This window comes from Polistes fuscatus, unplaced genomic scaffold (genome assembly GCF_010416935.1).
Source record: "Polistes fuscatus isolate 324 unplaced genomic scaffold, CU_Pfus_HIC Scaffold5, whole genome shotgun sequence".
Classification (NCBI taxonomy): Eukaryota; Metazoa; Arthropoda; class Insecta; order Hymenoptera; family Vespidae; genus Polistes; species Polistes fuscatus.
The window spans coordinates 9,522,858-9,547,408 of record NW_025113129.1 but is presented as its reverse complement, the minus strand read 5'-3'; the positions used below and the strand labels follow the sequence as shown (position 1 = coordinate 9,547,408).

At 33.3% G+C, this 24,551-nt stretch overlaps 1 protein-coding gene across 2 annotated transcripts in view; it reads left to right on the top strand.

Annotated features, from left to right (window-relative positions):
• The first annotated feature begins 7,281 nt into the window (after positions 1-7,281).
• Positions 7,282-24,551, top strand: part of LOC122522050 (protein madd-4) — a 193,642-nt gene continuing 176,372 nt past the window's right edge. For both annotated transcript variants that reach the window (XM_043642840.1, XM_043642839.1), the window contains exon 1: positions 7,282-7,719. In XM_043642840.1, coding sequence (XP_043498775.1) covers positions 7,639-7,719 — 81 coding nt within the window. In that variant the 5' untranslated portion in view covers positions 7,282-7,638. The remainder of the gene's footprint in view (positions 7,720-24,551) is intronic.

Genomic DNA, 24,551 nt, shown 5'->3' with positions numbered 1-24,551 from the left:
ACTTACTGTATTCAATCTGTCTTTGTTTCTTTTTAATTTTATTTTTCCTTTTTGTTTTTTTTTTTTTGTTATCCTCGTCGATCAATACGATCAAACGTGTGACGAAGAAGATATTCTAAGGAATTTGTTAGGAGGAAATGGATATCGGAAAGGTTGGAATTTTATTGGACGTTAATGGAGAAAATAAATTTGATTTAAATGATTTGTCATTGTTATGCGAATATTCGATTTTATTTTGAAAAAGAATTTCGTACGAACCCCGTCTGCCGATGAACTAAATTGAGAACGAAGAAGATATTTTCAAATAATCTGATCTATTTATTTGTGTTAATTTTTCTTGTTCTTTTTTTGGATTAAAAATTGTTTACGAGAAATCATCACATACGAGGGGATACGACGAGAAGATAAATCTATTATTTAGTTAACGTCTTCTTTTTATTATAAATATTTGATTTTTCTAAGAACTTGTAACGACTAGTCGATAAATCAAATCCGTGATTAAAAAAAAAAAAAGAAATAAGTCGAGGATTATTCTCGAAATATTAGTCGCGAGAGAATTTTGTTGTCTATTCTACTATAATAGTATCGTTCGAAGATGATCGTTCGTAGGATCACGCGAGAATAAAAGAACGAAAGAGAGAAGAGTGTACGTGCGTGAGTGCGTGCGTGTATGTATGTGTGTGTGTGTGTTTAAGAGATAAAGAGAGAGAGAGAGAGTGTGTGTGTGTGTGTGTGTGTCTGCAAATTTTCCTCGCTTCCGGCGAAATCGTAAAGTTTTATCTTATGCAATGGATAGGAGTGGGGTTGTGCGATGCAGGGAACGCGTTTTCTTCTCTCTCTCTCTTGGACCCACTTCCGTATACACATGCACATACCAGTAAGTATTTGCAAATAAAAAAGAAATGTTAAAAGAGGATGGTGAGGGAAAGAGAAAGATACAGAGAGAGAGAGAGAGAAAGAGAGGTAGAAGAAGGGAGGAAGAAGAAAGGGAAGGTGCGAGAGGCAAAACACACCTGCCCAGGATAAAATAAACTCTCCCACGAGTACATGCCGTTGCTTTCATCCTACATTTCAGCCTATCTTATACGAATATATATAGTGGCATAGGGTGTAAATGGATAGGACTCTTCGTACTTGGCTTAGTACTTATTCGTATCAGTTTATATGTATGCACTTTTTTATCATTCTTATATTTTTTCTTTCTCTCTTTTTCAATGGATTTTTGTTCGTTTTTCTTTTTTTAACTTTTCGGCTGGTACATTAACGTTTACGTTTGCTCGATCAATTACTACTGTTTTTTATATATTTACATGGAAAATAGTAGAAGATTGATTAGTTGATAACGTTTATTAGGTTATAGTTAAATAATAATAATTATATTTATTGGGGATTTAGTAGGTACACAAATGTTTGATTCGTAATTGAAATATTAATAAATGTGATAATGATTTTATTCATTGGATTTAATATTCTAAAATAATCTTGGTTCGTATTTTAAGTAAATAATTACTATTAGTAATAAAATATTAATACATATCGATTATAATATCTTGTATCGAACTGCAACCCCTCTCGCCTCCCTTCCAAATGTAATCCTATTATAAATATTGATCATTAATTTTACAGATTATAATATTGCATTATTCAAAATAATCTAATAAATAAATATATACAGAGTTAAAAATGGATTAATAATGTAAACAAGAAAATATTAACAAAGTAAGCTGCTCGACTATAAGAAAAAAGATAGACGGATAAAAGTATAAAGATGAAGAGATAACAAGTAATATCGTTGAAACTAGTTCGTCTCAGTTAGCGAGGAACTTTCTTTCTTGTTTATCTTGATCATCTGTCGAAAAGTAAGTACATTTTCGCAACAAAGCTTATATCCGTACGATGCTAGGAACGTGACAACGGCGTTGGTCTATTATTTTTTCAACCCCTTCGTTTTTCTACTTCTCACTTCTCACTTCTTTCTCTTTCTCTCTCCCTCATTTTATTTTTATTCATTGTTTTCTCTCTCTCTCTCTCTCTTCTCTCTCTTTCTTTCGCAGACACTTATTTTTTATTCATTGTTTTTTTCTCCCTTTCTTTATCTTTCCTTTTGTACTTAAAATAAAATTTTCAAAAAATAGCGAAAACGCGTTGTCCCGCCTCGGTGGTTTTCTCGAAGGACGGATAACGAGTCCCTGCCACGAAAAAAAAAGGGTCGCAACGTTAAATTATGCATTTCCTTTAACACGTCTATTCCCGTATCCACTCCCTCATTTCGATTTGCATGCTTTAATTCATACTTATATAGCTTACGCGAATTTTATCGCGATGCTAACGACTTTTCTTACCACCTCCCCTTTCTTCTATTTATTCTTTTTTCTTTTCTTTTTCCGTCCCGTTAAGTGTAAGTCCCTCTCCTTGTTTTCCACGGCGACGACTATGACGACGGCGACGTAGACGAAATTTTCATTTTTCTTCGTAAAAACCCCTCCTACTCTTTCTTCCTTACCGCCCTTTACTGCTCAGAAAATCGGATTAACGCTCGTTACTAGAGAGAGAATGTTATTTCGTTCGAAAAACTCATTATAGTTCTTAACAATTATACTAAATTCTTTTTTTATTTTTTTCAAGCCCTCTCTTTTGTATGCCTATTTTTTATTTTTATTCGTATTTTTACAAGAACGAGAGTTCAACGAACTTATATAATAATAAAAAAACATTTAGTTCAGGGGAAACTTGATAAATTTAGATCGAAAAAATTTCCGGCGTAAATTTAACTCGGACGTTTTTAATTTAAAACTACAATTGTCCAAATGTTTAATTATACGAAACTGTTTACGAATCTCGTTTACTCGTAACTACATAGTAGGTAGGTACGTAATGTGTAACTTACGTTATACATACGTGTATGTATATTTACATATATGTGGTCATCTCTCTCTCTCTCTCTCTCCCTTGGATAAATACGTATAATGGTGGTATCGATTAAACATTTCGGTAGGTGTGGGCTAGAATATTGGAAGCCGATGTCCGATCGAAGGATTTAACTAAGGTTGAATCCAACGCTTCGAAGTACTTGTACGTCATATCCGTAAGCAAGGGTTCTTGTTTAGACGATCATTAGATCGAGAGAACCGAAACGTTCGTGTAAATTGCAAGAACTAAGGAGCTTTTCCTGAACGTCAAATCGTTTAAATGATCGAATTTTATCGATCCTATTCTCCGTACACATAAATATATTTAAATACACGAAAAATGTATTTTTTTTTCTTTTTTTAGAAAACTCTAACGTAACCCTTAATAAATCGACCTTTAAATTATTTTGAATTTTACAAAAAATTATCTTAAAAATTAAATTGATATTAATCAAGATTAACGTTTCATCTTTTGAAAATATCAAGATAGCGATATGTAATTTGACATATTTCTTCTGAAATTCAATATAATTTAAAATCGTGTTATCTATACATATAACGTGGCAAATCATAAAGCATACATATTGTATATGTATACATAAATGTATTTATATGTTATATATGTGTGTGTGTACTACACGCATCATAAGTTTTTTCGTTCTTCTCGTGAAGAAAAAAAATAGAAACTGTAGATTAAACCGTAAAAATGTTTTCACAGTTTAATGTACTCAACACACACACACACACACATACATACACATATATACATGCATACATACCATTTTGATTCACGAATACGAAAGAGGTATACAAGTACACTGATCGATAATTTACGTAGAACCAAGCATGAATTCACGCCAATGGACTTTTATTGAAAATATTTTCTCTACAAAACATCGAACACACACAGTATAAGCATACAACATTGTAAAATAAAAACCAACCGGGATCGTAAATAAACGTGATTTTTCGGGGTGGAAAAGAGAGGGACAGGAAGAACAGTAGGGTAAACGAGAGGGACATGGTGAGGAGATGGGGGGAGGCAGGATGGAGGGATGAGGGAGTGGCTGAATGTTATCACGTGAATCTCGATATGCATGACTTGATGTCACGTGAAAAAAAAACGTCGTAATAAAGCCTGATGTTAAATTTTCCAACGCGTTTGGGTCCGATTTACTTGTACCGTATCGTTTTTATATTTTTTTTTCCAAAAGGAAAGAACGACAAAAAAAAAACCAGAATAAAATCGTTCGCAACAAGCGTGTACGTGCGAAAGATTACACGAGCCATTACGCACGTTTCTTCGACGAATGGCCGTAATGAATATCGGTTTCGCTTGTACGAACTTGTGTTTATATATCAACGCACAGTTTCGATCGTCGTTTCGATTAACATTCATCAAACGTGCAACGTATCGAACAAATAATCGTTCCCTCCGTTTAAATTACTTTTTCGTAATCATCGATAAAACTTTCTTTTTTTTTTTCTCTTTTACTCCAACGATTTTTTGATTTCTTTTTTCTTATTTTCTTTTCAAACGTCTAGGATTTCTTTGGCAAACGATCGAGAAATCGTGCGAGATTTTTAAGTCACGGTACTTTTACTTTGAAATAGTGTATATACATGTGTGTGTGTGTGTGTGTATGTGTGGAGGTGGGTGTACGCGAATACTTTGAGTTCATTTTTCAGAAGACGAATAATGGCTACACCACCGTAGAAATTCCCTCTTGGATCATCGATATTCAAATTCGATCGAGTTCGAGCTTGATCGTACGCAAGAAAAAAAGAAAAGAAGGAAAAAGAGAGAAAGATAATGAGAATCGACTAGGAAACTGACGGATCTCGCAATCTCGTTGTACCTTCTATTATTCTTTCTCGTTCGATCTGTTTTTCATGATTATCGAGGGAATCCCTAGAATGGGGGGAAAAAATTGTCCTGGATCGTAGTTGGTATCAGCGTTTTGAATCAAAGATCTTACGAGATTTTTTAATAGGGATAATCATTTAATCATTCGATTAATAATAGGATCAAGGTTGCGTCAGGATTAATATATTAATGAAATCAAAGAATAGTACGCGTAATGATATTTAAAATATTGTAATATATTAAACAATACGGTAACCAATAAATGAAGAGTCAGATCGTACGTAATATTTTTGTAAAAAAAAAAAAATTCAATAAAAAATGAATAAAACGAATAATGAATAATGGATTTTTGGTTTCTAAACGTTTATAAAGTACAGGCAAATAAATATCAGGGTGCATCGAACCACTTGGTGGTAATTTTCTCGAGCGACATACTTTCGAGCAGTATTCATCCTAGTCATTCTCTATCTCTTAACGTCCCACGGTTCTCTTCGTTCGTGCATTCTTGCATCAACCCCATTGTCTCACGTTCACCCTCAGGCAACACTTTATACCATCTTCGTCTCGAAAGCTTCATATACGTACGTCTGACCGTTCTCTATATCCAAACCTTGTCTACGTCTGCCGACAAATATAATTCATTTGAAAATAATCCAATTGTTTGAAATAACAATTATAATTATTATTTTTAATAATAATAGACAAAATCTTATCTTATTAAAACAATTTTTGACGATATACGCAAAGATACATATTTGTTCAGATTCGTTGGATTGTATCGATACACCATAATGTACAAATTTATTATACAAATGTTTTTCCACGACATTACGATATTGGATCACCGGAAGCTCGTAAATATTTTAAACTTTATTTTTCTTTTCTCTCTCTCTCTCTCTCTCTCCCTTGATCTCTTCGAGTCGGTTCACTTGAACGTATCGCAAGGCACCCCTCGGCACTAGCTCGTTCCACTTTTACGCCTCGTGTGCAACGTGGATGGCCATTCACGATATTCACAATGTGTCCCATCTTTGATAATAAATTTTTAATGGCGAGTTGACGCTTCAATCCACGGTGGATAGCCAGTCGCGAGAAAAGCCATGAAGTCAACAGAGTTCGCACACTAACCTCAGCGTTCATTAACGCATGGGATGATGCATCAGCAGCTTCCACATATTTACATACACACGCGCCAACACATATTCGCGCATAGGATACTTACATGAATGCATCTTTGTCGAAAAGAAAATCAAATAAGAAAAAAACCAAAAATAAGAAATAAATAAAAGGATTTATACTACAAAATTGTAATCTTAATTACAAGCTATGTAAAAAATATATAGCGAAGTATTAAAATTTGCGTGAGAAAAGTATATGAGTACGTACGTAAAAAAAAAAAACCAAGTTTAGAGTACATTGATTGGTTGAAAAACCTCGCCGCATTTTATTCCCAATCTTTATCTTCACATTTCAAATAACGATACATATTTAACAAGCTATGTAAGAAAATATATCAAAACATTTATATTAGACTGATAAAAGTAGGAGCACGTACGTTAGAAAAAAATCAAGTTTAGAGAACGTTGGAATCGGTCGAACAACTAGACCCTTACCTACCTTTTCTACCTCTATTCTATTTATCTCTATTTATCTATCCCCCGTTTCTCTCCCTCTCTCTCTCTCTCTCTCTTTTACCTTTTGGATGGCCTTGCTCCTAAGGCACTTTTTTCTTCCACCCATGGTCAGCTAGAAAAGCGAGAACCCGTCGTAGAAGGACAACAGTAGTGGGGGGGGGGCTGAAAGGAGGGTGAAGATGCGGTAGTATCGCGGGGGTTGAGAGTGTCGGTCGCGAGGTTATACGAGGGTGAGGGGTTGCGAAGGGGGAGGGTAGAGTGCCGAGGATGAGGTTGAGGTTGAGGTGTAGGTGGTGGTGGAGGTGGTGGTGGAAGAAGTGGAGGAGGAGGAGTTGCCTACCTCCCATCCACCCTTCCTTCCTTCCTTCCTTCTTCTTCTCCTCCTCCTCTCCACCACCACCACCACCACTACTACCACCTTCACTTCCACCTTCCTCCCCCACCTCCTTGCTGACACTTCACCCCACCACTCGTAGTCTGTCGGGCGCCAACGTCGGCCGCTTTCGAGACGTTAAGGCCGACACTCGCGCGGCGCACTTCGGCCGGTCTACATCGTATCCGCGAGATACGCAAAAACACACACGTGCGTTACGCGTCTTCAAAAAATTTCAATTTTTTATTTATTTATTTATTATTACATACATATTAATTCGTCATTTCGAACATTCGACCGAAAGAGAATATTCCTCCATCGAAGAAGGAAAACAATATTTTCTACTTTCTTTTTTTCCTCCCTCTTCTTTCTTTTTCTAATTCGACAAACGAGTGACGTTTCCGTACTTTTTTTTTTTTAAATATATTTATTTATGCATACGTTAACGCGTAATTAATACTTTTAATTTAAAATATATTAATATATATAAGTATATATTAATTCTCTTATTTGTAATTTTTCTTTTCGTTGATTTTTCCTCGACACTCTTTTTGTCTTTCTTTCTGTGTACACTTGTAAGTGAGACTATGTGTGAGTGAGACAGTTTATTTCAAATCTATTATTCTCTATTTCTTTTTCTTTATTGGTGTGTGAAAAAAGAGATAAATAGAAATAGAAGAATATCTTTTCTCCATGCGTTTTTCGTTCATGCTGAAAGCTTGCACGAGGTGCAAACTCGACGATCTCTGACGAGAATTTCGTTGAAGAAAAAGGTGCCTCGGAGAAGGAATTAATTGACCAAGAGGAACAAACGGGGTGGTGGTGGAGGAGGAGGAGGAAGAAGAGGAGGTGGTGATGTTGGAGGTTATAGTGAACGGTGGTTCCTTCCAAAAGGACATCTTAAAGAAAATAAGGATGGGCTTTTACATCATCTTTGTAAGTAACTAAAAATTAATATTATTCGTTGTTTTTTTAATTAATGCGACATAATTCTTGTTTCTCTAATTTCCTCGTATATATATAAGGAATATAAATAAAATTTTGTTTGTTATATCTCTCATTCTTTTTCGATTCAAAGTTGTACATTAGTTCCGTCTGCTTTTGACAACTTTTTTATTTTTATCTTACCACAGTTGTTCTCCTTGTCGTCGTCGTCGTTTCGTAGCAGAAAGTTTTAGACGACTACAACGTTCCCTTCTTTTTCTATGTTTTTTAGTTGTTTGTTTGTTCTCCTTCATATCGTCCTCCTCTCATTCCGTTTTTTTTTCTTTTTTAATTTTTTCTCTATCTCGAGAGTTTACCACTCTTCAATTCGTACGAGTGTCTCTGGTTTTCTACTTACTTCGAAGTTTCTCTGTTTCTCGAGAAGAAGATCAAAGAAGACCACGTCGCTTTAATCTGCCAATGACGAAATACCACCACCGTCTCTTCCTGCACACCTTATTCGACTTTACCATCGTTCTCTTTTTCGTATTTTCGTACCTTTTCATCGTAGTCCTTGCCCTCGTCTCCTGGGTTTCCCGTTTGCATGACTTTGAAATGCTTTCTGCGTGTCCTTCTAAGACAGTTCTACCTCTCTTTTTCTTTCCCCGTTCCTTTGGGAAACGGAAGATGGAAAAATTAACGTCCCTGCCACGTGATTCCACTCTCTCTTTCTCTTTCTCTTCCTTTATAGACGAGAAACGCGAATAGGGTCACGCGGCTGATGCACGCGATCTCTTTTGCATTTTTTCTATTTCCAATCCAACTTTTCCCTTTCTTTCTATTTCTTTTTTAATTTTGTCTTCTTATTCGATTCTTGGAAAAGTCTCTTCTATCTCTTCCCGATAATTCTGATTCTTGCTGCACTTTTTTATACATATGGTTTACTACTACACGCTACTATTACTACCACCATCACTATTACTAGGTAAATCTCGTTAGACCAACGCTCGGCCATTCGTGAAATCCCTCAGGATTAAGCTCGTCGATCATCGACTTCTAGCTTGTATAAACAAAGGACCGATTGTTCAGCTTCGCTTTAAAGCCAAAGATCAAATTTCGAATCTCTAATGTATTACGTCAAGATCGTCGATTTTGCAGGATCGATCGTAGCTAAGTTATTCGAGATAACTTATCACCTAATTTCATCGATAAAATCTTATGTAATAGAAATAAATTTTCTTTATTCGGTTAATCGAACACATATATTTTCTCAAATTAAAATGAATTCTTTTTAAACGGCCAGTCTTAGATCGATTTGTTCTCAGATTGTTGTATAAATTGGCCAATAAATTGGTGGAGATTTTTCTACATGCAAAAGATACCTACCATAAAAACTTCACGAATTTATTGGCCAACCTAATGGGAAACATAAAAAGAATTAAAAAAGTTTATTAGAATTATCGATTAGAAAAAAGATGTTTTCTCTTATATTTCGGTGATGTCGAGTGATAATCGATTCTTAGAAGGTACAGTGGCCAATATGACAAACGAATGGGAGAGGAAGAGAGGAAAAAAAAGTTAGTCGAAAAGTTAGAAGAAAAGTCTTTCCTCGAGTAATAGTAGTAGTAGTAGTAGTTGCATTTGTAGCAGTGGATGGTAATGGTGATGGCGATGGTGGTGGTTCCACGAAGGCGAGGAAAGAAAAAGCTTCATCGTTTCTTTTCGCGGCCGTTGCAGTCGCACAATCCTGAACAAAGTCTTGAGAGTACACCTTACGGATCCTAAAATAGGAGAAGCAACGACCTGCCTGCCTGCCTGCTTGCCTGCCTTGCCGTTTCCTTTCGTACTTTTCCTATAAGCTGGACTATTCGGCGCGGAAAATTCACGAGCACGTTACTAACGTTCTTGAAATAGTGGGATGAATATAGGTAGAACTGTATAGATCGAAAAGGGTGCTCCCAACCCTTTACCTTCATCCTTTTCTTTCTTTCTTTCTTTCTTTCGTTCGTTCGTTTCTTTTTCCTTCTTTTTATTCTTTTCTTTTTCTTTTTCCTTTCAAGTACGTTCGCGATTGAAACCTTTTTTGTGACGAGTTTGTACGATCTTGATTTTCTGAACTGTTTTTAAACTGATCAAACGATTTAAACAGATTGATTATATGATACATAAATTATTTTAATTTATTGTATTTCATCTCCAGGATTGATTTGAAATTATTCAGATTTTAAATGGTTTATTCAATTTTAGATTTACCGAATAATCGTGATGGAAAATTTAATTGGCAAATGAAGCCGAGTTTTCTTTTGTATTTTCGAACTATTGTAAAAAATATTTTCTACGAGGGATCAATTTAAATATGACGATAAATTTAATGCAACTTTATTATCGTACGGAAATACAGTTGATTGTAAGATATTTCTTCTCGATAAGTATTTATTATATACATTTGATCATGCCGGAATATACAATTTTTACGTATGATAATTTAGTTATATTAAACGTATCACGAGATATTTAAATTAGTTCCTCGTTAAAAGAATATTTTTAACACTAAATTTTTAAAAATAAGAGAAACTTAAGATGCAGAAGATAAATGGGAACAGCCAATAATTTTGTTTCCTGTAACAATATTATTTTCCATCTGAAACATAAATAGCAACGAAACGAAATTGCATTAGAATGCAAGATAAATAAATACTTATCAGAAGTTATAGGAGAACTGTCAAACACATGAATTTCCAATATTAAAATATGAAATAATTCTCAAACCAAAACGATTTATCTGCCTCTCTTATGTTAAGTTACTCCTCTAATATTCGATTTTTCATCGAAGTCGTTAAATTTCAACTTCCGAGAGGATCGATAAGCTTCCCTCCCTCTCTTTCTCTCTCTCCCTCCCTCTTTCTTTTTTGGAAAGACAGAAAGGAAAGAAAGATAGACAAAAAAAGAACCCTTCTCGAGAAAAATCAACGAAAGAATCTCCGATTCACTCGTTTACCGCAAGAACTCGTTCAGACCGTTCTGTCCTGCGGAAAAAAGATAGAAAAGGTAAAGAAGGGGAGGAGGAAGAGGGGAGGGGGAGAGGTGAAGGAAATTATTTAGAGACGGTCCCGTTAGTTCTATCGATCGAACGACGAACATTCGTTCGGCGAATATTCGTCTTTGTCCACCCATCTATCCTCTTTTTTGTATTTCTCTCTCTCTCTCTCTCTCTCTCTCTCTCTCTCTCTCTTTCTCGTTGTCCCTCTTTTTTCCATTTCATTTTAGGATCAACGTATCACACCTAATTTTTTTCTTTGAAATTTTCTTCTTCTTCAAACAGAAAATTAATTTTTTTTTTTAATATTCTAGTAACTTTTTGAATCGTACGTTAAAGGGTGTTATTGTTAATTAGTTTACAGAAATTTTGTTAATATCGTAAAGAGGATTGAATTAGAGTGGTGAATAGGAAATTAATTTTATTTGTATATTGAAATAATTCTTTACATTGCATGTATTATAAAAGATGACTTTATAAATTAGTTGACAAAAGTGCGTTATTATTGTAAGCAGAATTATTTTAAGATTGCATTAGGATGATAAATTAATTTTTTTGTTTAAATACTCCTCATAAAGTAATTGTCACAAATGCATTATTATTGCAAACTGTATTTATTTTTATGCACAAACATGAAATCATGTTAATGAAATTTTTTTTATTTTTTTAATTCTTTTTAATAAAATTTTATAAAAACTTTTTAATATCCGCAACAAAATACATACTAACCACTAATCGATTATGAACAAGTAGTATAATATACGGTTGCTAATTGACTAATGGGTAAATTAGTAATATATTTTTTCATTTTTTATTATCCCGATTAGGGTATTTCTTTGTGTAGTGTAAAAGCCAAGAGAGAGGATAATAACTATCGTCGTGGATATATTTTGTTGTTCTTTTAAAGCAGAAGAAAAAAAAGAAGAAAAATAAGGAAAAAAGAAATATAAGATTGAAAAAAGAAATATAAGATTGAAAAAAGAAACTACTCACTATACGTTCTCACTTTCAAAGAATGAATACTTTGTGCTTTGTTATTACCCGCTGATTTTGTTCGGCCACCCTCGAAGAGATTGCGGTACGAAGGCGTTTCGTCTCAACGAGAGGAGACTCTATTGTCGGTTTCTTACTTGTTTGTCCGGTCAGCCTTCTTCTCTTCCTTTCTCGTATACCTACCTGGCTTCTAAGATGAAGACCGTCCCTTTTCTTGTATTATATATACTTTTCTACCTTCGTAACACTAAGCTACTCTCTTGAAATAGGCTCAAGTACAATCCACGAACACACAAACACATACACACACAAGCACGAACGGACATTTGCTTACGATTTTCCTTAAATTTTTGTTACAGACAAATTTTTCAACACACATATAAATTATGTTTTCATACAAACATTTATTCGCGCATACAAAGCACATTTGTATTTACACGCAGAAATACGTACAAAAATTTTCTATACACGCACGAAATACACCTGTCACATAGATATAATACATTTGCGCATACACGTATGGTAAAATACCAAAATTAAAGTATATACCAAAAATATACTTTTATATATATATTCACGTATGGTTATATATAAACATTTATGTACACATTCGAAATATACTTGCATTTATACATTTTCCTTATATAGAAACATTTATGCACATACACAAAACATATTTGTACATGGTATGTAGAGAAACGTATGGTAAAATACAAAAATTTGTGTTATCATACCATACACATATATACACTTATATACTTACATGTTTTATCAGGATAGTATTTTGATAGATACTTACATATATCCACTCACGTTGTATGACTCACATGATTTATATTGGATCTTACGTGGCAAGATATCCTCGATAAGCTTGAGCACGTACTTTTTTACTGAGAAATTTATTATCAACACACGAAGAAAAGAAAGAGAGAGAGAGAGAGAGAGAGAAATAAAGGGCGAGAAAAATATACGCTAAGTATTTTTCAACGATTAGAAGAAATTTCTTGACTGGGTCACGCGGGCTCTTTAAACCTCGTCTTAAACGACGTTCGTGACTCCAAGTATTTTATGTGCAACGTCAACAACGTGTCCAATGAGAGTATTTCAACTTGTATTAGGATAATTCTAACACGCGTCAAGTCAAACTCATTGATTCTAACGAGCTTTTCCAAAATAGCTCCTTTTAAATAATAATACAATGCAATTTTTCCTATTGTTTTTTACTGTTTTCTTTTTTCTATTTGTTTTCTTGTGTCGCTTATAACCCGTACGATCCTAGAACGAGAATTTTCAGTAGAACGACGACGACGACGACGACGACGACAACGACACGACGAAATCGTGGAGAATTATGTACGTGGAAAATTATGCAAAGTGGATTAGCATGGTTTTGGACCGATGAATCATAGCGTACGTAGATTTATGATAACTATTAATACGATCTATCATATTTCATGTATTTAACTATATCTATATGATGCATTCTAATTTGTTAGAATTCACAGAAACTAATATTAAGATAAACTATATATTATTTTCGTTTGTTTTAATTCGTTAATAGATATTTACACGTTGAAATATAATTCTACATATTAATACAAAAATGTATAAAATACTTTGAATACTTTTAGAAAGAATAAAGTTTTTGATTATTACTTGAATGAGCCTTCATTTAAAGTATGTACAGAAAGATCACGTATTCCAATTATATTATAACAGTTTAGTTGTTAGATATAATATAATTTGGTAATATTGTAGATTACTGATAGAATCACATCCGATTATAATGGTTGCTGACCGGCAAGCATACAAATAGAAATTAGAAGACAGAGAGAGAGAGAGAGAGAGAGAGAGATAAATTCTCATTTCTATTACCAAATCTCACTCTTACTCTTTCTCTTACTCTCTCTTACTCTCTTACTTTCTCTCTCTCTCTCTAACTTTTACGTATACCGGTCATTCGCAGATGTATCCGCAGAATGTTACCTTATACCTTGCAAGTGACTAGGGAATTTCGGTTGTACTAGCGATGCTCACCGAGATTTCCCCGGAGTTTCCAAACGACGACAACCACCAAGACTGCTCACTATACTTCGAATCATAGTATATGTTCAACGTACATAGATACACATCACGTAAGCTTTTATTCGTCCAGTTTCAAAAATCCCGATTGATCCACCTTATAGATCACGCCGCATTTCTTTTTTACCTTTTATCTTTCCCTATCCATTTCACTTTTGAAAAAAGAAAAAACAACGAACAAATTCGAACAAAAGAATTAAAAGGAACTGAAGATTCCTTCACGAATGAAATTGTTTCGCGAAGAAAATTTCTAGATCACGTGTTTGTTTTCTACTCTTTATCATACAAAAAAAAAGAAAGAGATAAAACGTTGAACAGATGGAAAGAAAAATTCTTATACGGAAGAATTAAAAATAGATAGAAAATAAAAATTCAATATATTATATACTTGTTCTTGATTAAACGTAATTATTAGTGCATATTAAAAGAAGAAAGGAGAAAGAAGAAGAAAAAAAAATGAAACGCTTTTTCATTACCATTACCTACAGAAATAGAATTTTCTTACGATGAAAATGACAAGGTCGACGTTTAATAGAGCGGAATGATTCTTGGAGTCGAATCAGCAGTTACCAACCTCCACCACCCCCTTGCTCTCTTCCTCTTAGTACTTGGTACTCCGATCGAAGGGTTGGTAGGTAGGTAGGAAGGTAGATAGGAAAATGGGTACATGGAAAGATAGAAAGGTACAACCGAGGACTTTCCGTACAGACAATTACATCGGTCTCGCGTGTGAATTGGGTCGCTTGTAATTCCACGCGTGGACGGTTCACTCGTTAAAAGGAAAAAAGAAAAAGAAGTGAAAGAAAGAGAGAGAGAGAGAGAGAGAGGTGGAAACGTTTCCGAATACGTCGAAGTTGTTGAACAAAGCATCGCAGAATGAATGCTTTAAGTTCGACCCTTTTCTTGCTCACCTTTGACCTCCGATACCTTCGGTAAAAGCAGGAGAACCTAGTCGAGTAGAAGCACCTGGCTAAATTTGTTATACATCCCGCAACATGACCTATAACATTCTATTCCCCGTTATTTCTTCCTTCTTTCTTTCTTCCTACTTTGAAAATCGAAGCTAAAATTGTGTCATGTTTGTTAATTCCCGACTATAATCTGATCCTTATTAAATTTTGGGGTCGGGGCAGGGAAATGTTCGGTTCATGTTAAAGTTGGAAAAATAAATGGATAATAGGTCGAATGTTTTTGTTCAAACGGTAGTTTGAAATTGTTGGTTAACGTTTACAATTTTTATTCGTGAGAGTGGAGATCGATTTTTTTTTTTCATAAAGAATAAAAATAAAAAGCAATAGTTTTAACTGATCGATGGTAAACAAATATGGTTGATCATTTGCGTTAATATATTCTGAATATTTAATGTTGTTTCGTGTTCGCTTTATTTTGATGATACACTAAATCCTCTCCCCTAAAACACGATTAATTTTTTTCCTATATAGTATCAAAATCATAATAAATAAAATAAAATACGTATAATAAAAATTAATGAAATATAATGAAAATATTCGTGTTATATGCCATTTTCGTGACACATCATAAAAGATCGACTAATATTATTATATCACTCCTGAATTTCAAATATTTTAATAAAAATTTGAATATCAAATTATTGACGTAGCATAATACGTAACGTATTAGTTTCAACATGTAAATGTTTTTTAACGAGTTAATATGAATATAACAAAAGAATTGTTTTTTATTAATTTTAATAAATAAAAAATATCATATAAATATAGCTAAATACATGAAAGATGATGATAGATCAGATTATTTCAATATTTCTTTTAGAAATTAATGGAACATATATAATTGATTATCTTTAGAACGTCATTATTAAAAATATCGATATCATATTTTATTTTTGTTGAAAAATATGCGACGAGATTAAATTTTATAAAATGTGTTAAAATACGCACGAAACCATTTCGCGTGAGATACGATAATATTTAATGATATTTAACACACGACCTAGAAGATTTTCAAATATCAAAGACGTATTCTTTTTTCTTCCCTTGCCAAAATTTTGCTTGATAAATCTTTTTATATATTCTTTTTACCCATAAATATTTTCTTGAAGTAAATTTGATGGCGCGTGTTCATATAAGAGTTTGACATATATGAACCACCGGGACAACATGATCGAGGTGAAATTTTCTTAAATCACGGATCCAAAGAGGGGTGAAAAAAATGTATATAGGTATATACATATATAGATATATGTATATTAAGAGATAAATTTAGGTGCTAAGAAGATCTATATATCCGTATACATACATACACATAGATTGGTATCATAATCCATCAATTTCTCTATACCGACATAGTTCATCTATTACTTCTCGCGTTGCCTTGAAGCATCGCTGTTTCGAAACACGAGCTTTACAACTTGGCTTATCTTGTAGAAGATACTTGCTAGGTGGCAATAGAGAAGAGGTAACTTTGGTAAAGGTCTACTTTCCATTTCTCTTGCATTAGAGAAAAAGCAAGCAAGCAAGCAAGCAAGCAAGAAGGCAAACGAGAAAACGAGGGAATGAACAAGAAAGATAGAGACAGATAGATAATATCTCAAATATTCTCTAGAACATTTCGTCCGAAGTACCACACACAGTACCCACTTTATCTCTAAAAGCTAGAAAGAGAGAGAGATAAAGATAGAAATAGAAAGAGAAAAAGAATTGGCGATAAAAGGTGCTCGTTATCGGTCTCACCATGATCGTTTCAAGAGAGAGTCCGTTTTTCGTCGTATTCGACTTTGCCACGCTCGATCGCTCTTTATTCGGCAGCAATGAGTGGTTTGGTTAATGGGTTGAGAAGAAAAAGATGGGGGAGAAGGTGGAGGAGGAGGAGGAGGAGGAGGAGGTTGTGGTTGTGGTTGTGGAGAAACGGTAGAAGCCGTTTCTCCGTCACAATCTCACGACACCGGCCACTTTACAGATTGCCTCGAAGTAAGCCGTTAAGCCCCCGTACCGTATAGAAAATGTTTTTAAGAATCTAAAAGAGAGGAGAACCTGGCCAACTTTTAAAAGGATTTACAATCCGACTGGCCTGACCACGTGGCAAGAACGAGCCACGATTTTCTTATACGACGTTGAAGGAAATGAGTAAAACAAAGACATCTGAGAAAGAGAAATCTTCTGAACAGTTATCATCACCGCTAACGAGCAAACACTTTGTGTTTTCTAGATGCCATTGTTAATCGTGGTGTGTGTGTTTCTTATTTTGTTAAGTAGGAGGGGGTTGATGTTGCTCGAGATTCTTTAAATGTCAAACATTTATCTTTTGGTAAAGGCATCCACTGATTAAGATGATAATATTCGTTGGTATAATGGATGGATACACCTAACTCCGAATCCTTTATCTTCATATGTGTCATCGTTTCTATCGTTTGCTTTTAAAAGATGTTTTTAAGCAGAGGAGGCGTTAGGATCTCGAGAACATATCTGATAGATCTTTGATGTTTACTACTTACTTTATCTTTCTAAAGGATCCTATATAACCTTTGACTAATTTCCTACCATTTGTCGAGCTATTTTGGAAACGCGAAGCGATTTGTAAACGAGAAAAGGTTAAAAGCCGGCTACTTGCTACCTGATATTCGAAGATTCCTTGGTTTAATGAACTTAGTCATCGTTTTAGTCTACTTTGTTGTCGTGTTGTCGTATATTGAAAGGTCAAATATATATTTTGGTGAATCAAATTGATTTTTTAGTTATAGGTTTTTTCGACTTATCACTTTGATTTTGTTATTTCTTAAACGACAAGGTTTTTAAATGTAATCCCATAGAAAGTGAGTTCTCGCTTTAAGTCTAACGCAATTTATGATAAATACAGCTTTGTAGCAAACGCGTTCGCGTTTAAACGCTTTGCTAGTATTCTTCACGCCGCAAAATGTTTATTGTTATGTTATCTTTTTTCTTGTTGTTGTTATTTCGTTTTAAAAAAAAAGAAATAAATTAATAATCGACAACGACTGCAAGAATCCTCGTAGCTGTTTAGGAATATTTCGCATAAGCAACAAAACGATTTGCTTTTTAAACGCGAAGAAAATATATTCTCCGAGTAGTCATTATGTTCGTCGAATGTTTCTTCAAATACTCGCTAATTGGAAGTTTCCAATAACGGTAATAAGTATTTAATTGTAGTTGCGAGTAAGTAAAATGAAATGAAATAAAAAACAAAAAAATAAAATCACTAGAGAGAATTATTTCGAACAGCCGTTGAAACGTAGCAAGAGTATCTTTTATTGCTCCATGGAAAACAACGAATTCTGATATTCGTAGAGAGGCTACTAAAATGCACGCTCGGTTTCCAGACAGAATAATAGGTACTCACCTTTCATCGTTTCGAGACGGTAATGGATCCAATACCATTGGGATCTTGGAAGGTACCTTTTTGCTTTGCAATCCCTTAGGCTTCCCTCCACACTCGTGCGTCTACTTGTTCTTTCAGAAATATATTTGCTTTCAAAGAAGTTGAATCATTTTCGTCTAGTATTTCTTTTTAATTGTTTTTTTTTTTCGTTTTTATTATTTTTCAAAACGTACTCTACAGATAAATTATTTTTATTTTTTTATTTATTTTCTTAACACCTCCCCCCCCCCTCGCCCCATTCTTTAATCGTGTACAAATTTTATACGAGTTTGTAAGAATTTCGTGCATTTGTTTTTCTTTTTTTAGGAATTAACTAATTGTGTGTTTTATTTTTATTTTTTTGTATTAATTAAAAATTTGATCGAATCATATGTTAATAATTGGTAAAATGAAATATACCGAGTATTTAATTTTTTATATTATTTTAAATTTTAAGTACAATTTTCTATTAATAATCTGTAGAAATTGTTGTTGAAATAAATATGAGTATCTTATATTACATATATATTTGCATATTGGATAAAATTTTATATTCATAATTTATCGATATTAATCAAATATCAGTTATAATTTTTACAAAGAAAGTTTTATTAAAAAAAAATATATCTCTTATATTATTTATTTTTATATTTAAAAACGCATAGGAAATAAAACTAAATATCACTATTCCTATATAATACTTTATCACTCTCCATTAGATTTCTATAGGTATTAAAAATTTAAAAGAAAAAAAGAATCAATCGCCATTTTCCATTCTCATTCTATCTTTACTCGATCGGTAATGAGTACGTTAGGCGAAATTAAATATTGATTTCGTTCGCGTAAGGTTCCGTTGATGAAAACGTTATATATATCAGAAAAACTCTCATCAAGTTATATATCTTCTGATTGAGTGAAAAAATATCGAGATGATACGCGAGGTCAAACGAAGTCAATCGTATAATCGCAATTTTTCGAGGCTTGAAATAGGTGCTTCGGGGTACGAGTTAAACGGTAATGGGATATATAGGATAACATCTACGATAAAATTACCAAACTAGCTTACACCCAATGCGTTTTTCCTTCCCGAAAATATTCCACATTAAACCTTCTTACAACAAGGTACTTTAAAAAAAAAGATTTCAATTTTAGATGGTATAAAATTAGTTACAAACCTTTCGTAATGTGATATTTTTATAACGTAAGTTAATAAATTTGAGTAAGCATGATTTATATAACAGGGTGTAAAAATACTGATAATTATACTTTGATATATGTTTTTTTTATAGCATGACTTAAGTTTGGGCATAGATGAATTATATAACACGCATATTTGATAACATGAATATTTGATTTGAGAAGCTCCCGTTGTTATAGGGAATTCATTTTATAAGAGATTCTATCATGTCATCAATCATGTTGTAGGAGAATTAACTGTGTGATTAATCAAATACTATTAAATAAAATAAATAATAATTAACTATAATATTTTCGTACTGTTACATTTACTGAAGGATTTAATTTCTAAAATATTAATGTTAGATGTAAGTAATTGGGATTAGAATTTGATGATTTTTATTAAACATTTGTTTTTTTGTCTTGCTATTTTTATTAATTAATAAAAGTAATCATTCAATTAACGATACAATTATTTTATACTTTGTTTAATGGCGTGTGGGGTCTCGTTAAAGTAAATTACAGATAATCGAGACGCGTGGACTTGTACATCGTTTCATGGGAATACGATTTTAGCGTTAGAAGTTTAAATGAATTTCTAAGAGAAACAGGAAGGTAGGGAGAGAAGTAGCAACAAAAGAGGGAAACTTTGTACGTGAGAATAGAATTCATTAATTTTCCAATATTATTACCATCCAATTTATTCTCCGATTTGAATATTTTATTATATTTTTTATGTCGCTATATATGGAAAAAGATTACTATCAATTTGATTGAAATTTCTATAGAGGATATCGATAAGAAAAGATATTCGGTGTTAGGTATTTTTATCGTTTAGTGTGATCATTCTTATCTATCGAATGGTACAAATATACTTTGATTATTTCGTTTCCCTAACTCTGATCATAAAGATACGTTCTTCTCGTGAAAATTATTATAGATAACTAGCAGATAAACAAATTGTTTGAATCGTATAAAATATTTATTAGATTTCGTTACAATTGTTTTTAATATTAATTTCAAATTATACACAAAATTTTTATCCATTTTAAAAATAATAGAAATAAAAAAAAATAAAATAAAATAGTCAGTGATCAAACGGCTTTGTTTCATGTTTTTGTTTTCTTGTAAATAAAAATTTTCCCGTCGAAGAAAGAACGGCGGGTAAAAAGGAAAAAACGTCGAACGTATGAATAATTGATTTCAATTATTCCGTCTAACCATTTGCGTATTTCTTTTTTTTTTACTATTTTTTTTTTATAGTATTCACGTTACGAGAAAGACGTCGTAAGAGTTAGGGAGAGTCGTTTGAGATTTTAAGTATCGTAGAAAAAAAACAAAAGAGTGAAAGAGAGAAAGAGAAACAGCAAGGTAGAAAGGGGTGGTGGAGAAGGAGGAGGAGGAGGAGGAGGAGGGTTAGAGAAGGATATTGCATATCGTGTCCGCGTGTGTGTCCATTTTACCGTGGCAACCGCCAATTGTGGTGGTACTTTGCGAACCATTGGAAAACCACAGAAGCTAGACTGCGGAGAACCACGCAATCTGTCGTTCCAGAGGAGGAGGAGAAGGAGGAGGAAGAAGGGAGGAAAAGTGCATACACGATGACGCCAATGATGCAAAATCATTTGAGCTTGTATCTCTTTCTTTTATCCTCTTCTTTTTATTTTGTCTTTCTCATTGGTCAGAAATTTCTAAATTATCTTACCATTTATATATCTGCGTTCGAACTATTGTGCACTATTATAAACGACGATGACATGTGTACAATTATATTAATATTATTTTTGTTTTCTATTGGTCCAAAATTTTCCGAAATTATTTCAAACTAACATTGGTTCTATCTTTATTTATCTAGATTTTGACTAAAAGAAATAAAGACAAATATAGATATCAATTGTTAATTGGTTAGTTATTTTTTAAAATCATTTATTACTTACATTGATTTTATCCCTATTCATCTAGATAATAATTAAAGAAATAAAGAAAGAAAAAGAGAGGGAGAGAGAGAGAGAGACGGGGGAAAAGAGATAGAGATATGGAATTGAAATCGATTCTTATGTGGTAATAAAGAAGTATCGATAGAGGATTCGCGCTAGTAAGAAGAAACATTAAAATCGTAAAATGGTCGTTCAATCAGGAAACTTTCTATAAAACTTTTATAACCATAGTCTCATACTCTTTATGACACTTCAAAACGATTTCATAGCTCGCCTTTCGAATATCATAGCGTTCCGATATTGTATATGATTTACGTTGTATAACGAAAGAGGTGATTTCTTAGTATAGGTGATAACGTTTTTCGTAACGTTTGCTTAAGATTTATTCACGAAGCGTCAGCTTCCCTCTACTATCTTTTCGAATATGAATACCAACAGATAGTAGATAAGTGGTGTCCTATTTTTTTGTTATTTTTTAATATATATATATATATATATATTCTTCTTCTACTTTCTATCGCGCGTTTTTCGTACTCATCTAAAGAATAAAATACAATCAAATGATATATTGATAAAAGTAACAATCTAAGAGAAAATTGTAGATGGAAAATATTTTTTGGATTGTAATAATAATGACAAAAATAAAATTGCATCACGCTTGCTGGTATTTTTTGAAATATGAGTAGTAGACGATAGTATATGAGTGATACTCTACTTGTTATTTCTTTCTCTGTCCTATTCATCGTAAATACGATACAACTAGAGTAAAATTCTAAAAATAAAAAATAGATGAAAAATTTTCTATTAATTATAATAACAATAATAATAATAATATTAGTAATAGTAATAACGTTGCATCAATAACATACAATTCAAATACAAATGTAATAACGTAATATTTACGTCACGTCATCGAGCATTCTCATTTTTTTTGGACAATTTAAATTGTTGTCGAAAAGTATTGTTATATATGTATTTAAAGTGTGTATGTAAGAGAAAGAGAAAGAGAGACTATTAAAAGACTAAACACCGAGACGCGAAGAAGGGTGAAAGTAATTAGGAAAGTGAGATCGTCGCAAGTGATTATCACGATTGGAATCTCTCGCGGAGTAATCCTCGAAGCTTAACTCGGGCTAAAAGATTTACATAATCCGTTGAAAGACAGAACGAAATTCAACGTCGTGTTATTCTAAGGAGGATATACCCAAACAACGATTTATCTCTAAGCTTTCCTCTACAAACTTCTAATATATTATTTATACACATATTTAATATATACATATACATATATATCATCATTATTAATAAATAATAATATCGACAAAAGTATGTATATATTTTTTATGTATTATATTATTATTATTTTTATGTATCTTATTTCTTTCATTTTTATTTGTAACTTTTTGTTTACTTTCATATTATGAGAGGGAACGATTTTACGTAACGTAATTTCTTTTTATTTATTTTATTTGGATCCTTTCTTTATTTCCTCTTATTCTTCTACTTCATTATCATTTAGAATATGAAAGAGAGGAGAACGATATGAACTACTTTTTCTCGTAGGGTAACTCGTTACAAGCAGCATCTCATTCGTATCCACGGTCATTGTAAGGCAAAAGTGCGATAGACGAAGTTGTTTCAAGAAGTACTCTAGAAACAACTCGACTCTCGAGTTAAAGGGATTGGCGGAGCCAGGGGAAAAAGGGAATAATCGTTTCGTAAAAGTGCCTTTGTCCCACTCTATATATCCTACGAAATTTCATTAGGCGTTCGGTCTCTATAATATTTAAGAGCACGTCGTATTCCTATAAGTATATACAACTATTTTTATATACCATAAATTCGTTTTAAAAGTCGAAAAAAAAAGAAAAACAAGAATTTTTTATACCCACACATTTGTCTATCAAACAGATTAATAGATTAATAATATACCAATTTATCTTTATATTTCTCGAAATAAATTCTATTTTGGTTAGGTATTTGTCATATTATAATACATAAAATACTCTAGAATTATATATATAAACATATTTCTGTAACCACGTATACACACGTCAATTCGAAATGGGAAATGTTTTTCTCCAAGCCACTTCGGTTTTCTACGCAGTTTGAATACACAGCCATTACTATCTATATACGTGTGTGTGTGTATGTGGGTGAGTTCGTAATAACACGAATTCGTTCAACCACACAACCACACGCAAACACAAATATCTGTACATATATCTATACAAAAACGTATAAACTTATATACATATATACATGTATATATATGACTATATATGTATTTGAATGTAGACGATGCAGTAGGGCGCATTTTGGCATAGAAAACCGGATACGAGCTTATTGTGACAGCGTATCTATAGATGAGAGTACGCTTGGATGCTAAACGGGAATACTCAAGCTTGTTGTGACCGAACACGAACACCGGCCCACTGCATCGGTCGCACCAATGTGCTTCAACGCGAAAGAGGAAATTCAAGCATATTGTGACTACATGCTCGAGACTCGTACGGTATCGTGCTGTTGTCCTCTTGCTACTCCTACTCCACCCCCACATTCACTCCCACCTCCTCCACTTCTTCATCCTCCTTCTACTCCTCATCGTTGTCATTGTTGTTGTTGTTGTGTTGTCGTTGCTGTTGTTGCTGTTGTTGCTGCTGTTGCTGCTCCTGTTGCTGTTGTTACTACTGCTGCTGCTGCTACTGGCGGTGGTGGTCCTGTTGCTATTACAATTACTGTTACCGATGCCGCTAGTATTCCTCTGTTGCTGCAGCAACGTGCTTCAAGATATTCGAGCATTTTGCGAACGACGACCAAGTGGTCCGTATTCGCATTATCTGGATTAACTAACGCTTATCTCCTACTCACGTGAATACATTTATACACTTGAACTTCAATTAATGTAAGATCGGTATTCTACTATAATATATCTTTCTCTCTCTGTTCTCCCCTTTATGCTTTATCTTTCTTTTGTTTTCTTTCCGGATGGTACCTTTTTTTTTTTTGATATAATTAAAGTTGCTATTGTTTTCTTTTTGTTTTTTGTTATAAAAATAATGAACAGATAATATGAAAGAGAGAGAAAAAGAGGAGGACGAAGGAAGGGTAGTGGTGGTATATGTGCGTTTGTACGTGTATATGCGTCTGTGCGTGTATGTGTGTGTGTGTGTGTGTGTGTGTGTGTGTGTAGTTAAATTGCAGTGATCGTGCAAAAGCGTGATCGTGCGCTTACTAGAACGATTTCTATTGGGCGCCAGACGACA